The sequence below is a fragment of the Erithacus rubecula genome (genome assembly GCF_903797595.1).
Source record: "Erithacus rubecula genome assembly, chromosome: 22".
In the NCBI taxonomy this organism is placed as follows: domain Eukaryota; kingdom Metazoa; phylum Chordata; class Aves; order Passeriformes; family Muscicapidae; genus Erithacus; species Erithacus rubecula.
The window spans coordinates 194,861-208,868 of NC_136674.1; the positions used below are offsets into that span (position 1 = coordinate 194,861).

At 55.1% G+C, this 14,008-nt stretch overlaps 1 protein-coding gene across 1 annotated transcript; it reads right to left on the reverse strand.

Annotated features, from left to right (window-relative positions):
* Window positions 1-853: 853 nt before the first annotated feature.
* Window positions 854-13,767, reverse strand: WSCD1 (WSC domain containing 1; the record flags this gene model as incomplete). Its single annotated transcript, XM_079325343.1, has 8 exons — window positions 854-1,670; window positions 2,317-2,517; window positions 2,660-2,824; window positions 4,278-4,431; window positions 6,385-6,506; window positions 9,680-9,861; window positions 10,846-10,960; window positions 13,359-13,767. 8 exons carry the CDS (start codon window positions 13,765-13,767, stop codon window positions 1,321-1,323), a joined length of 1,698 nt encoding a protein of 565 aa, XP_079181469.1. The 3' UTR covers window positions 854-1,320.
* Between the last annotated feature and the right edge of the window lie 241 nt (window positions 13,768-14,008).

Genomic DNA, 14,008 nt, shown 5'->3' on the forward strand with positions numbered 1-14,008 from the left:
ACTTTGTGGGCTGTGACCCACCAACAGCAACTGCTACCCAAATGAAACCTGGAAGAGTTTTAATGCATAACTTCCAAAAGAATAATTCAGAGTGGAGATGGTGACAGTCCTTTTGTGTAGCATCCTTAATAACCTGCTTTGTGGGAATGTTCCAGTACCTGGGTGTTTCTGTGCTGTCTGTGGTGATGGGTGCTGGCACCATTGGGGTTTTTCCTGGTGTCCCTGTGTGTGAGCTGTGCTCCTGAGCAGGGGCAGTGTGGTGTCCCAGGGAGGGCTGTGCCCCCTGTGCAGGCTCTCACCACTCACAGCACTCAAAATGAGGGGTGTGAGCTGTACCCCTTGCACAAACAAAAGGAATTGCTGTGTTCTTTTTGAACCAGGGACTGAGTGTTGGGGTGGGGATGTGACAGCCCCTCACAAGCCCCATAGCAGGGATGAGCCACGTGTGGGGTGTGAGCAGGGAGAGACTCGTGTTCAGTGTGCTTCATGTCCTGTATTGTTGCTAAAGCACCAATGATACACAGGCAGAGGAAGTTCAGCTCCCTTTGTATAAACTTGTTTTATTAAAATTAGTATTTTCACTCAAGTTTTTAAGAAACCCTTTATTTCACGTGAAGGGCAGGGGCTGGCAGAGGGCAGCCCCTCTGCCCCAGGGTTTAACCAGCCCCAGCTGCCCAGTGGCCACAGGGCCAATGCTGTGCCAGCCCTGGGACCCTCTGCAGGGTCCAACAACCCTGGGGGGCTGCAGACCTGAATTCACACCTGTGCTGGGGGGGCTCTGCTTGTCCAGGCTGGGTGCCCTGGGGTCCTGCAGGGGTCCAGGGGTGGGAGGAGGTGGGATCCTACCCCTGCTGGGCTGTGGGGACTGGGGTTCCCCCTTTGCCCTGTTCTCCAGGTGCTCCCAGCTGGAGCCAGTTCCATTTCCAGAGCCAAGAGCACTGACCTGGTGATGCTCGTGGTGTCCCCCAGACCCAGCACGGCTCTCCAGGGCAAGAGTGGAGGTGCAGAAGCCTGTGCTGAGCCCCTGGCACAGGTGGCACTGCCTTCTCTGCCACCCCTGGGGTCCCCTCCACGCCCTGGAGCCAGGTTTGGGCTGTTTGGGGCTGCCAAAATTGCCATTCCCAACTGCCCTGCTCAGCAGCCCCCACAGCTACCTTTGCCACAACTGATAAAGCGTTCTGGTCCTTTTTCCTTTTTAAATTTTGTTGTCCTGGTTTGTTTGTAGGGTTTTTGTTTGGGATTTTTTTCTGTTGCCTTTTTGGCATTTTTTTAATAAAAAAGAAAGTTCCTTTTTAAGCGCAGCGGCGTGGCACCAGCCGATCATCTGGGCACGTACTCCCTGGGCAGCCCCGAGAAGTTTCTGGCCCTCAGGGCCTCATCCACGGTGAGGATGTACTGGTTGATGAGGCGCTGCATGTCCTGTGTGAAGGGCTGGAAGGGCCGCCCGTGCCCCGGGCGCTTGAAGCTGCCGTCGCGGTTGCTCTCGACGCAGAGCAGGCGCTCCTCGCTGGCCGTGGCGTTGAGGAAGCGCAGCACGGCGCGCAGCGTGGGCAGCAGGCTCTGCTGCAGCTGCTCGTAATGCACCACCAGCAGCCGCTTGCCGAAGCGCAGCCACTGCAGCGCGTGCGACGCCCACCACGCCGCGTAGCTGCGCACGAACGCCGGCCACTCTGCGGGCAACGGGGGACAAGGGGCAGTTAGCCAAAAGGGGGAGTTAGCCAAACGGGGGAGTTAGCCAAACGGGCGGAGTTAGACCAAAAGGGGGGGAGTTAGCCAACAGGGGGAGTTAGCCAAATGGGGGATCCTTAGCCACAATGTTGTCAGTTTGGGGCCTGGCAGGTGTTGGGTTTGGGACTGGCAGGTGTTGGGTTTGGACTGGCCAGGTGTCAGGTTTTTTTTTTTTTTTTGGGGGACTGGCGGTGTTGGGTCTGGGACTGGCAGGGTCAGGTGTTTGGGGACTGGCAGGTGTTGGGTTTGGGACTGGCAGGTGTCAGGGGTTGGGGGCTGGCAGGTGTTGGGTTTGGGACTGGCATGTGTCAGGTGTTTGGGGACTGGCAGGTGTTGGGTTTGGGACTGGCATGTGTCAGGGGTTTGGGACTGGCAGGTGTTGGGTTTGGGGACTGGCAGGTGTTGGGTTTGGGACTGGCATGTGTCAGGTGTTTGGGGACTGGCAGGTGTTGGGTTTGGGACTGGCATGTGTCAGGTTTGGGGCCTGCTCTCAGCTGCAGCAGGGCTCGAGCCCCCCGTTTGCTGGCAGTGCCCACCCAGGTGCCAGCAGAGGATGGTGTGGCAGCAGCCCAGGTGGGCGGGGCTCACCTTTGCCCTGCCAGGTGCGCTCGGTGGCGTAGCCCAGGTGCCCGGCGTATTTCCTGTTGAACTCTGCCACCAGGGACTTGTAGGGGTTCCTGATCAGCAGGATGGCCGAGTCGAACATCTCAATCTCTGTCCTGCCACTCTCATGGGTTTTCACACAGATGGTCCTCCTGCTCCTCCAGTGGTCCTTTTCTCCTTTAAAACCTGTTTCACAAGACAGGGTTGTTGGCTTTTCTGCGTGTTTAAATTGCACCACACCTGCTGACAGGCACAGGCAGAAGGATGACAGAGCAGTAAGAGAAGCTCTGTGCCATGGAAGGGCTGCCTGTGTCCCATCTCCTGGTACCTTTGTTGTAGAGGGCTCCATCAAAGTAGTAACTCCCAGTGTAGTATCCTGTGGCATGCTCTATCAAATGGCGTGCCCACGTGTTCCCAGCCCCAGGAAAGCTTGACAAAGCAACAAACACTTTGGATTTGGTGGTTAAGAATTTCCTGTCCGTGCAGCGGGTGTCTGTGAGGAGAGAAGATATTTCATTGTTAGCATTGTGGCTTTTTAATAATTCCACTGACAGCTCTTGATTACAAAGTTTATTGCTTCCTCCTTCTCTCTCTTAGTCTAGGGTATCAGTTTGGTCTGGTGTGAGTCAGCTGCTCCCTAAAATTAATTCAGCTGCATGAAGCCGAAGGGATTATCCTCAAAGAGCTTTCTGCTGCTTTTGTGTAAGGCAATGCTCTTTGATAAAGCTGCAACAAACCATTGCACTTGCCAGCCAGTTGTCTGAAAAGATGCTGCATAATGGGAGAGTGGAAAGATGCACCTTTATGAGCATGGTGGCAGGTGCCTGTACCTGGCTCAAGTGTGTCTGTACCTGGCACAGGTGTGTTCCGTACCTGACACAGGTGTGCCTGTACCTTGCCCAGGTGCCTGTACCTTGCCCAGGTGTACCTGCACCTCACCCAGTGCTGTACCTCACCCAGGTGCTGCACCCCGCCCAGGTGCTGCACTCTGCCCAGGTGCTCACCTCACCCAGGTACTTTACCCCGCCCAGGTGCTCACCTTGCACAGGTGTACCTGCACCCCGCCAGGTGCTGCACCCCGCCCAGGTGTACCTGCACCCTGCCCAGGTGTACCTGCACCCCGCCCTGGTGTACCTGCACCCTGCCAAGGTGCTGCACCCCGCCCAGGTGCTCACCTCGCCCGGGTGCTTTACCCTGCCCAGGTGCTCACCTTGCACAGGTGTACCTGCACCCCACCCAGGTGCTGCACCCCGGCCAGGTGCTGCACCTCAGCCAGGTGCTCCCCTCACCCAGGTGCTTGCCTTACCCAGGTGCTGCACCCCGCCCAGGTGCTCACCTTACACAGGTGTACCTGCACCCCGCCCAGGTGCTTTACCCCGCCCAGGTGCTCACCTCACCCAGGTGCTCACCTTACCCAGGTGCTGCACCACGCCCAGGTGCTCACCTTGCCCATGTGCTCACCTTGCACAGGTGTACTTGCACCCCGCCCAGGTGCTCACCCCACCCAGGTGCTCACCTTACCCAGGTGCTGCACCCCGCCCAGGTGCTCACCTTGCCCAGGTGCTCACCTTGCACAGGTGTACTTGCACCCCGCCCAGGTGCTCACCCTACCCAGGTGCTCACCTTACCCAGGTGCTGCACCCTGCCCAGGTGCTCACCTTGCCCAGGTGCTCACCTTGCACAGGTGTACCTGCACCCCGCCCAGGTGCTCACCCCGCCCAGGTGCTTTACCCCGCCCAGGTGCTTTACCCTGCCCAGGTGCTCACCTTGCACAGGTGTACCTGCACCCCGCCCAGGTGCTGCACCCTGCCCAGGTGCTTTACCCCGCCCAGGTGCTCACCTTGCCCAGGTGCTCACCTTGCACAGGTGTACCTGCACCCCGCCCAGGTGCTTACATTGCCCAGGTGCTCACCTTGCCCAGGTGCTCACCTTGCCCAGGTGCTTACCTTGCACAGGTGTCTGGTAGACCCGGCAGTAGTGCCCCCCCGCCGCGCTGCCGTTGCTGCAGCGCCGCCCGTCGGCGCCATCGCGCAGGGGGAAGCGGCGGGTGGGGAACCCGCAGAGGCACTGCCGGCCCCGGATCGCAGCCAGCGGGAACTCCTGCGGGACACGGGGGACACGGGCTGCTGCAGGGACCTGCTGCCTGCAGGAAATCACCTGCACAGGCCACCAGGGGCACGGGGACACGGGGACACGGGGACACGGGGACACAAGGACACAGGGACACAGGGACACAGAAACGCAGAACCACAGAAACACAGAGTTGAGTCACGGAACCACAGTCACAGGAACACAGAGTCACAGAACCACAGGATCATGGAATCACAGAATCACCAGGTTGGAAGAGACCTTCCAGATCAAGTCCAACCCATGCCCTAACATCTTAACTAGACCATGGCACCAAGTGCCACATCCAGTCTTTTTTTAAAGACTGTGTCAAAGCAGTGTCATTCTAAAGCTCCTGTTACTTTCCTGATACTGTCTCCTGGATAGGAAGCCTACTAAGGCCTGCAATCATGAGGAAGCTGCTGGGCTAGTAGTGGTAAGAATTAAAGCAAGTTTGAGGGAAATGTGCTAAATATTTGCCAAAGAAATTAGCAGTTGCTTGCTGGCCCTAAAATTCAGGCTTTCTGCTGCTCACCAGAAAGATTTGGGTTTCCCTGGAGTGCCCTGGGCTCTCTTGGTGGCATGGGGCTGTGCAGGTGGGCAGAAGGCTGAAGGAATTCAGGGAGTGCTGAACGGTTCAGTCCATCTATTCCATATCAACACTTTTTGCCTTTTAGAAGTCTTTTGGAGTCTGGGAGCATGAGACAGGACTGCTGAGCAGCTTATCTGCTGCTCTCTCCCATGCATTCATCCTCTGATAAGGAGTGGAACGCAACACGTGCCCAACAGCCAACATTTACTTAGGGAATGAGATATGACATTGTCAAAAACTGTTTACAGATTTGATCCAAGGGCAAAACAGCGCCGGGTTTGCCCGCAAACAGAAATTTTCCCTTCACAATGAAGCAGTGTTTCTCAGTTTGAGAAATTGGTAAGTGTCCCTGCCCTCAAACACAGCCTAGAATAAAAATGTTCCTTGTGCCTCTTGCCAAGTGGCCCCTGAAAGTGATGAATTTTTCTGCAAGGCTGGAGGTTCAAAATATCTGCTCCTCTGTACTCCTGCAGCTCCAGAAGGTGCCAGTGCAGGTGCCAGGGGTGCAGTGCCTGTGCCCAGGGCACAGGGTGCACAGGCTGACCCTCACCTGCACAACTTCTCACAGCTTGGGCAGCACGTGAGTGAGGAGGGAGATAAACTTGGGGTGGGCTTCACATGGGAAATCTCCAAATTTCCCTAATATCCAACCTAAACCTCCCCTGGTGCCACCTGAGGCCATTTGCTCATTTCATGGGAGAGCAGATTGCACTGAGGGTCCTGGTCAAAGCACTGTAATCAGCCAGCTGATAGCTTAAATCAATTTTGTGATGCTGCAAAAAGCAATTGAACATTGAGTTTAGTGTGTGAGGCTGAGTGTGGCTGCAGGCAAAATCTGACCACCCATTAAGCCCTGTGTAGAAAAAGCCAGAGTGGGGAGGAAGGGAAGGGAGCCAAGAGCCCCTAAAGCAGAGGAGCCCTGCCCGTGCCCTGGGATGGCTCCTGGCAGGAGCTGCCTCTCTTGAGGGCACTGGGGCCAGGATTGGGTGCTGCCAGCCAAGCCACCCTCTGGCTCTGTGTGTCCCCAGGCTGCAGCCACCTCCCCCGGGCAGGTGTGGCTCAGGGCTGGGTTGGAGTGTGCCAGGAGCAGGCATTGATTTCCTCTGATCAATACTCATCACTCAGAGCAGCTGCCTGTGCATCATGTCTGGTGGCACCACTGGGATGACTTTCCCTCCCGCAGCAGTTGGACCAGATGCATCACTGGGTATTTACTCTAATGAGTTTTGTCCTTTAGAAACTCATTTACAAATTCAAAGCTCTAAGGCACTAATCTCTGCCCTTCCCTCAGTAGATTAGAATTTAAAACAGCAATAAAAAAAAAAAAAAGGATGTGAAATGAGAACTGTTCTTACTTTTTTGGAGCAAAATTCAGAGCACATCTCCACCGTCAAATTGGGCTGTGTCAAAGAGGCTGGAAAGGTGTCTGTTAAATTTTCTGGAGCTCTAAAGCATCCTCGATAGATAACATTCCTCCCTGTGGAGATATGAAATAGGTTTCTCTTAAGAAAACGGTGTCCATAGTATCCTGCCCCTTTCACAAAGAATAATATTAGGTTCAGAAGCCAAAAATAATACAATCAATTTTATATTACAAAGGCTGCAGAACTAAGAGAAATGATAATATATGCTTGGAAAATGTGTTGCAGATGGTGGTGCTGAAATGAGCCCCTGGTTTATCTCTGTACAAACCAGGGGAGCAGAGCTGGGTTTGAGTGACACTCCACCATCACAGGGCATTGCTACTGTTTGCAGTCCCAGCTCCCCACAAGAGCTGCTTTCCCCTCAATCAGTTAAAAGCCCTAATTAAAAATCTACAAAGCTTCTGAATCAGAAAATTACTCCTGAAAACTCTCTCATTGAACCCACCTTCCTCTTCTTCTGCCCCTCTGCTCCCACACCTTTCCAGGCCAGAGTTGGCTGCAGCCTTTCAGACTCTAAGCCTGGCTTTATTCAGCTGCTCAGGGAGATGAGCTTGCTTTGTGTGCTCAGCACCAGCCTCTGGTTCCACCTGCTTCTGTAGAAACACCACAGAGCTTGGCACTACTGCAGCTGCTCCCTTGGACACGCTGCAGAGCTGATGTGGGAAGTGAGTGGAATGACAGGAGGGACGTGGTGCAGTTGGGAAGAAATAAATCAGTTCTGCATGAATTTCTTGGCAGAAAAGCCCAGACTCTCTAGTAAGAGCCTAGAGCAATGTAAGGAGAGGCTGCTTAAATTTTGGTCTCGTAACTATTCAAACTGTTTACTAGAAGCAGAGCTGATCTCTGGGAAGCACAGCAGGGAGAGGGAGGAGAGGGGAGGCAGCAAAACCTGTCTAGGAAGGTTTAAGTGAGGATGTCACTGAATCTGCTCTGTGTAAAAGACTTCTGTGAGGTCTGTGCTGTGCAGTACACAGCATAAATCATGGGGGCCTTTCCAGTCTCAGAGTTACTTTCTAACATACTTGTTCATTGTGATTAATACTTCTGTTGGCCTCTCAGCTGGCTCGTGTCAGGGGGATTCTTCAAACAGACAACTATCAGGTATTACTAGGGGCAAGAAAATTACAACTCTAGCTTCAGGCTAGACTAATTTGAGGAGTAATTCATTAATACTTAAAAAAAAAAATTAAATGCTGTCTTTTCCTGAGGAATGTGTATATATTTCATACTGGAAGTTTAAACAGCGATGCATATCCTGGGAAACCTGCCAACATGCCTGTCAGCCTGACAGTGGCAATTTAGGCCCATGTACCTTTGATATATAATTTATATGTAGCTGGTTGGATTGTTGTACAAACCTTGACTTGTCTTTAAGGAGAAATGAAGTACCATCAATACTGGCACACCCTAAGGTCCTGGTGCTGCTTCTCAGCAAATGACATCCATAAGGTCTTGTGAGCTCGCCAGTTGCAGAGAGATCAGCTCTCCAGAGCTCCTGTGTGCTTTGTTTGCCTAAAGGTTTATCCAGAGTCCCCCAGGCAGCTAACTGGGTGATGGGCAGAGTGTGATGCCATCTAAAGACAGGGCAAAATTCCCAACTGCTGCTGGAACAGAACTCCATGGAAAAGCAAAGCTCTGGTCTCATTTCTCTCAGGAAAGGGATTGATTCTGGCCTCCACTCATTCCTCACAGTCACAGATCACTTATTTTGTTTAGGATCATCTGACTGTAGGGTGGCCTTGACCAGAGTGATTTTCTGCCCTGCTGTTACAGGGCACCTCTTCCAAGGCTAGGCCTTAAACACACGTGGGTTTGTAGCCCCTTAGACACAAAGAGAGTGGGATTTTAGCTGAAATTGTGCTGCTGATGCCGTCCCTGTGCTGCGCTGGGTCTGCGGGAGCAGCCAGCAGCCGGAGCAGCACAGAGCGCACCGTGCGCTCCCTCCAGGCACTTTGTCCTTGGCTGCTGCAGACTCTGGTGACAAAGGGAGCGGCACAGGGGCAGCCCCTGGCTCAGCCTGACCATGCCCCGTGTCCCCTGTCCCCTGTCCCCGTGTCCCCTGTTCCCGTGTCCCCGTGTCCCCGCACACTCACCTGTCCCCGCGGGCGGCCGGGGCTGTGCGCTGTACACCGACACGCGGCCGTGTCCCCTGTCCCCTGTCCCCGTGTCCCCTGTCCCCTGTCCCCGCGGGCGGCCGGGGCTGTGCGCTGTACACCGACACGCGGCCGTGTCCCCTGTCCCCTGTCCCCGTGTCCCCTGTCCCCTGTCCCCGCGGGCGGCCGGGGCTGTGCGCTGTACACCGACACGCGGCCGTGTCCCCTGTCCCGTGTCCCCGTGTCCCCTGTCCCCGTGTCCCCTGTCCCCTGTCCCCGCACACTCACCTGTGCCCGCGGGCGGCCGGGGCTGTGCGCTGTACACCGACATGCGGCCGTGTCCCCTGTCCCCGTGTCCCCTGTCCCCTGTCCCCGCACACTCACCTGTTCCCGCGGGCGGCCGGGGCTGTGCGCTGTACACCGACACGCGGCCGTGTCCCCTGTCCCCTGTCCCCGTGTCCCCCGTGTCCCCGCACACTCACCTGTGCCCGCGGGCGGCCGGGGCTGTGCGCTGTACACCGACACGCGGCCGTGTCCCCTGTCCCCTGTCCCCTGTCCCCCTGTCCCCTGTCCCCGCACACTCACCTGTCCCCGCGGGCGGCCGGGGCTGTGCGCTGTACACCGACACGCGGCCGTGTCCCCTGTCCCCTGTCCCCTGTCCCCTGTCCCCTGTCCCCGCACACTCACCTGTGCCCGCGGGCGGCCGGGGCTGTGCGCTGTACACCGACACGCGGCCGTGTCCCCTGTCCCCTGTCCCCTGTCCCCGTGTCCCCTGTCCCCTGTCCCGTGTCCCCGTGTCCCATGTCCCCGTGTCCCCCGTGTCCCCGCACACTCACCTGTGCCCGCGGGCGGCCGGGGCTGTGCGCTGTACACCGACACGCGGCCGTGTCCCCTGTCCCCGTGTCCCATGTCCCCGCACACTCACCTGCCCCCGCGGGCGGCCGGGGCTGTGCGCTGTACACCGACACGCGGCCGTGTCCCCTGTCCCCTGTCCCCTGTCCCCGTGTCCCGTGTCCCCGCACACTCACCTGTGCCCGCGGGCGGCCGGGGCTGTGCGCTGTACACCGACACGCGGCCGTGTCCCCTGTCCCCTGTCCCCTGTCCCCGTGTCCCCCGTGTCCCCGCACACTCACCTGCCCCCGCGGGCGGCCGGGGCTGTGCGCTGTACACCGACACGCGGCCGATGCCGCCGCACTCGGAGCCGCGCTGCCCGCGGCACTCGCTGCTGCACTCCCGGCCCGGGGCGGCCGCCGCCGGCAGCGAGTTCCCGCAGTAGCACTCGGCGCCCTGCGCCAGCCCCGCGTAGCTGTAAGCCCTGCGGAGAAAAGAGAAACGCACTCGGGCCCTGCTGCGCCCCGGGGGTGCCGAGCTCTCTGTGCTTCACCCCCGGGAGCACTGCTTTGGGCCCGAGGCACTGGAAACAGCTTCTGAACATGAGTGATGAAGTAAAAGTCACAGTGTGTGGTGAATTAGAAGTGTGTGCTTTCACAGGGTGATGGGTTTCAAATCTGAGGTTTTTATAGTATAGAGCTAGGTATGGGATAAGATGGAGGGGTTTGTCTCTTTCTGTCCAGCTTTCTTCTTCATGGGTTTCAGGTAGTAGCTGATCACTCACTGTCACTCTAAGGGTCATGGGAATCTAGTTATTGGGTCAGAGTATAAATAATATAGGTGTTAATTCTCTATTGGACTGTTTAGCTTCAAAAGACCTTGTAGTAGCTTCATGTGAGGCCGTATTTCCTGCTTCTAGCAAGAAGCTAGAAGTGCTGTTATACTCTCTGTACTTTCTGATAAGATAAAATAAACATCCAAGCCCGAACACGAGAAAAACTTTCACTCGTGTTTTTGTTAATCCTGGCTCTGAAGACAAGAGATGAGACTGATGACAAATCACTAATTAAGTGGTGCAAAGCCCTGTGCACAGGACTCTGCTCCCCAGACTGCACCTGAGCCAGGCAGATCCTGGCCCTGCACAGGGCCTGGTCTGCTCAGCCCCCCAGCAAGATACAGGTTGGAGACTAAGACCTATCAGAAGATAGATATCTTACAAAAACTATTTAACCAAACAGCAATTTTTGTCCAGGGCAATAGAGAATATAGTGCAAGCCATGGAGAACAGGCAGCAGTGCAGCATCTGCTCCAAGCAGAGAAGCTGAGCTGAGCTGTGCCTGAAGGTCTGAGATAATCACTATTCTCATAGATGCTGTGTGTTTAACACTGGAATGCTTCTCCCATTTCAAATTCAGTTCCACTTATTGTCAGAAAAAAAGAAAACTTGCAGTGAAACAATACCACTCACCTCTCAGCACAAGCCTCCTGGCAGTGAGCTACTGTCATTTTCCTCAAGTCATAAAAGACAGCTCCCCTCAGCGTCCTCTCGCCGGAGTCGTGGGTGAAGCAGCCCATGTAGGTGCCTGTGTGCGTGCAAGAGCAGGTTGGGCACAGCAGCTGGGGCAGGGAAAGGCAGGCAGGTACCCAGTGCCTGGCTGTGACAGGGCTGTGTGTGATCAGCCCAGCCCGTCCAGGGCCCCACAGCCAGGGCTGCACACCCCAGATCCACACCTGCCATTGCTCCTGAACCTGATGAGGCTCACTATCCCATGGAAAGGGGCAGAACCCAAATGAGACCTTCCTTCCCTTCCCCAGGCTCCTTTCAGCACAGCTGCACGCCAGGACTGCAGCTCCTGCAGCAGCTCCCTCCCGGGGTGACAAAACAGCACTTCTCTGAAGTACAGGACAATGCAGCCTTCAAAATGGTAAAAACTTCCCAAAATCCTGTTGGATTTCTCCCAAGTGATCTTTAAAATCTCTAGTTGATAATGAGATGGTGCAAGAGAAATATTAAGAAAATCAATTTTCTTTGGATACAGAGAGTTACATTAAAGCTGTAATGGAAAGATAAATTCACTTTTAACTAGGCAGCACAATGTAGCTATCACACTGAGCTATCTCCTCTCTGGTGCTAAGGAATTTCTTCAAATGTCTTGCTTTACTTAGCACAGGAAAGAGAAATGTTTTTCTTAGACTGCATTCAGTGCTCAGCCTAATTTTTGTTGTCATGAACAAAATACTGTAAAAATCCAGCCCATTATTTAATATACAATTGGAACGATGATGTGGAGTCCCACTATTATACAGCAATTGTGTTTTTATCATCAAAATATGAAGGAAAAAAGGAAAGGAAATTTGATTTTAGAAATAACAACATTGAGAAGATAACATAGGGAAATTAAATAATGTAATTTGTGGATAGGAAAAGAATATATGGTGAAAAATGAAACTAAAAAACATTATGTTAACTAATTCACAAGAAAAAATAAGTTTGAGTTGCTCCATCAGGGATTTTGGAGCCAGGAATAATAAATCAGCCATTTAAATATTACAAACACAACAGTAGATTCAAAGACCTGCACGTGGTAATTTGCCAGCGTGTAATTAGAAAATTCACAAGCTGTGAATACACACCCCCAGCACTCCATTAACGAGCTGGGAGTCAGGCAGCTGCAACAAAGATGCTCCACATTTGATCTGGGCACTTCCACTCAAACCTGTAGCATCACAAACTGAGGCTGTGGGGCCAGAGAGCCCGAGTGGGGATCCTGGGCGAGCCAGCCACCATCTGCCCTGCTCCCTGTGCCCCTGCCTGCCCCTGCCAGCCTGGCAGCAATTCCTCATTCACATCTCCCATGAATGAGTCACAGGCTGCACAGTCTCAGAGCAGCGTGTCACTGTCAGTGCTGCTGACCCCTGGCACCTCTGCATCCTGTTCAAGGGCAGAACCAGGCCAGGGAACTGGAAATTCCATCTGCTGGGAGCAATCAGAAGAGGAAACTCTCAGCATTTGCCAGTGGCTGTGTCAGGGAAATGTGCTCCCTACCCTGAGCCAGCAGGTGAGACTGCCTGGCCTGGAGGATAAAAGGACTTGGATTTTGTCAGCAGGAGCCAGAGCAAGGCAGAGTGGGCTGGGAGGTTGGGCCAGGCCTGTGCTTGGGCTGGGCTCAGGCTCTGCCTGGCTGGCAGCTCCGGGGCAAGCAGGGCAGAGCCTCAGTCACAGCCATGAGGGCTGCATGGCCAGGCAGTGCTGCTCCACTGAGCCACAGGGCACCACTGCAACTTTATCAAGCATGATAAGCACGGAGGGGCTCATTAGGAAAGGGATGCATAATGAAATAACAAGCCTCAAAGTTTACTGGAAGTGAATTGGAGAAGATAACATGCTTTACGTAGGTAGTTAAGTTTTAATTAATTACCTTCAAAGGCATTCCATCCTTGTGTGATAATTGATAAAAGATTTGTCTTAATCATAAAAGTATTTGGGTTTGCATAAACCAGAATATTTAGGTCTGAAATTAAGCATGACACTAAAGAAAAGGAAATATATGATTTAATAATTCTGTTTAAATACCCCTGCTATGAATATTATGTTTTCTAAGTAAGTATGCAAAACAAGGCTTTTCCACGGCCTGAAAGATTTTGCAAAATCAGATTTCCGGCCTGTGTGTAATCAGTTGCAGCCTATCCACTGAGACCAGACCTCCCGACTTCTGCCATTCCTTATCTACCAAGGCTGGATGGTTATCTACGGGACTTGACAAATTGCTTAGAGACTTCACATTGACCAGTGATCCCACGGACCACCACTGCTTACCTGGCAAAATTATGACAGCAAAAAAATAACAACTGTTGATTATGATGAGAAAACGAGACTATAAAAGGACCTGCAAGCAAAGGCTCGGTGGAGCACGGGGCGGGCAGAGACCCCCACGAATCCCCTGCTCTATGTAAAACACAGAATCTCATTTATACACTCACCTTTGTGCTCAGCACTGCTCTTCCCCGCCTTGGGCGCCGCAGCCGGCGGGGGCTCCTGCTCGCCACCCACCCTGTGCAGCCACCGCCGCCGCAGCCGCCGCAGCTCCGAGTTGCGCTTCAGGAGCCAGCGCGGGGCCGGCTCCTGCGGAACCCCCGGCTCCTGCGGGACCCCCGAGCCCCGCGGGACCCCCGGCTGCTGCGGGACCCCCGAGCCCCGCGGGACCCCCGGGCCCCCCGCCCTGCGTGGCTCCTCCAGCCGCGGGCCGCCCCGGGAGCCCTGCTGCATCACCAGGCGGCTCCGCTGCAGCAGCAGCAGGCTGCCGGCCATCAGGTAAGCTGCCGTGAGGAAGAAGAGCAGGCACTGGGTCCGACGGAGGAACTTGTGCAGCCTGTAGAAAGCCTTGGCCATGCCCCTGCCGGAACGGGCCCTCACGCCCCCCGGCTGGCCCCCGGATCCGTGCCCAGCCGGGCGCTCATTCCCGCCGGAGCTCAGCCCATTGCTCGCTGCCGGTGCTGGGGGTCACTCCGGGTGCCGGACTCCGAGTACCGGGGGTCACTCCCGGTGCTGGGGGTCACTGCCGGTGCCGGGGGTCGCTGCCGGTGCCGGGGGTCGCTCCGGGTGCCGGGGGTCACTGCCGGCGCCGGGGGTC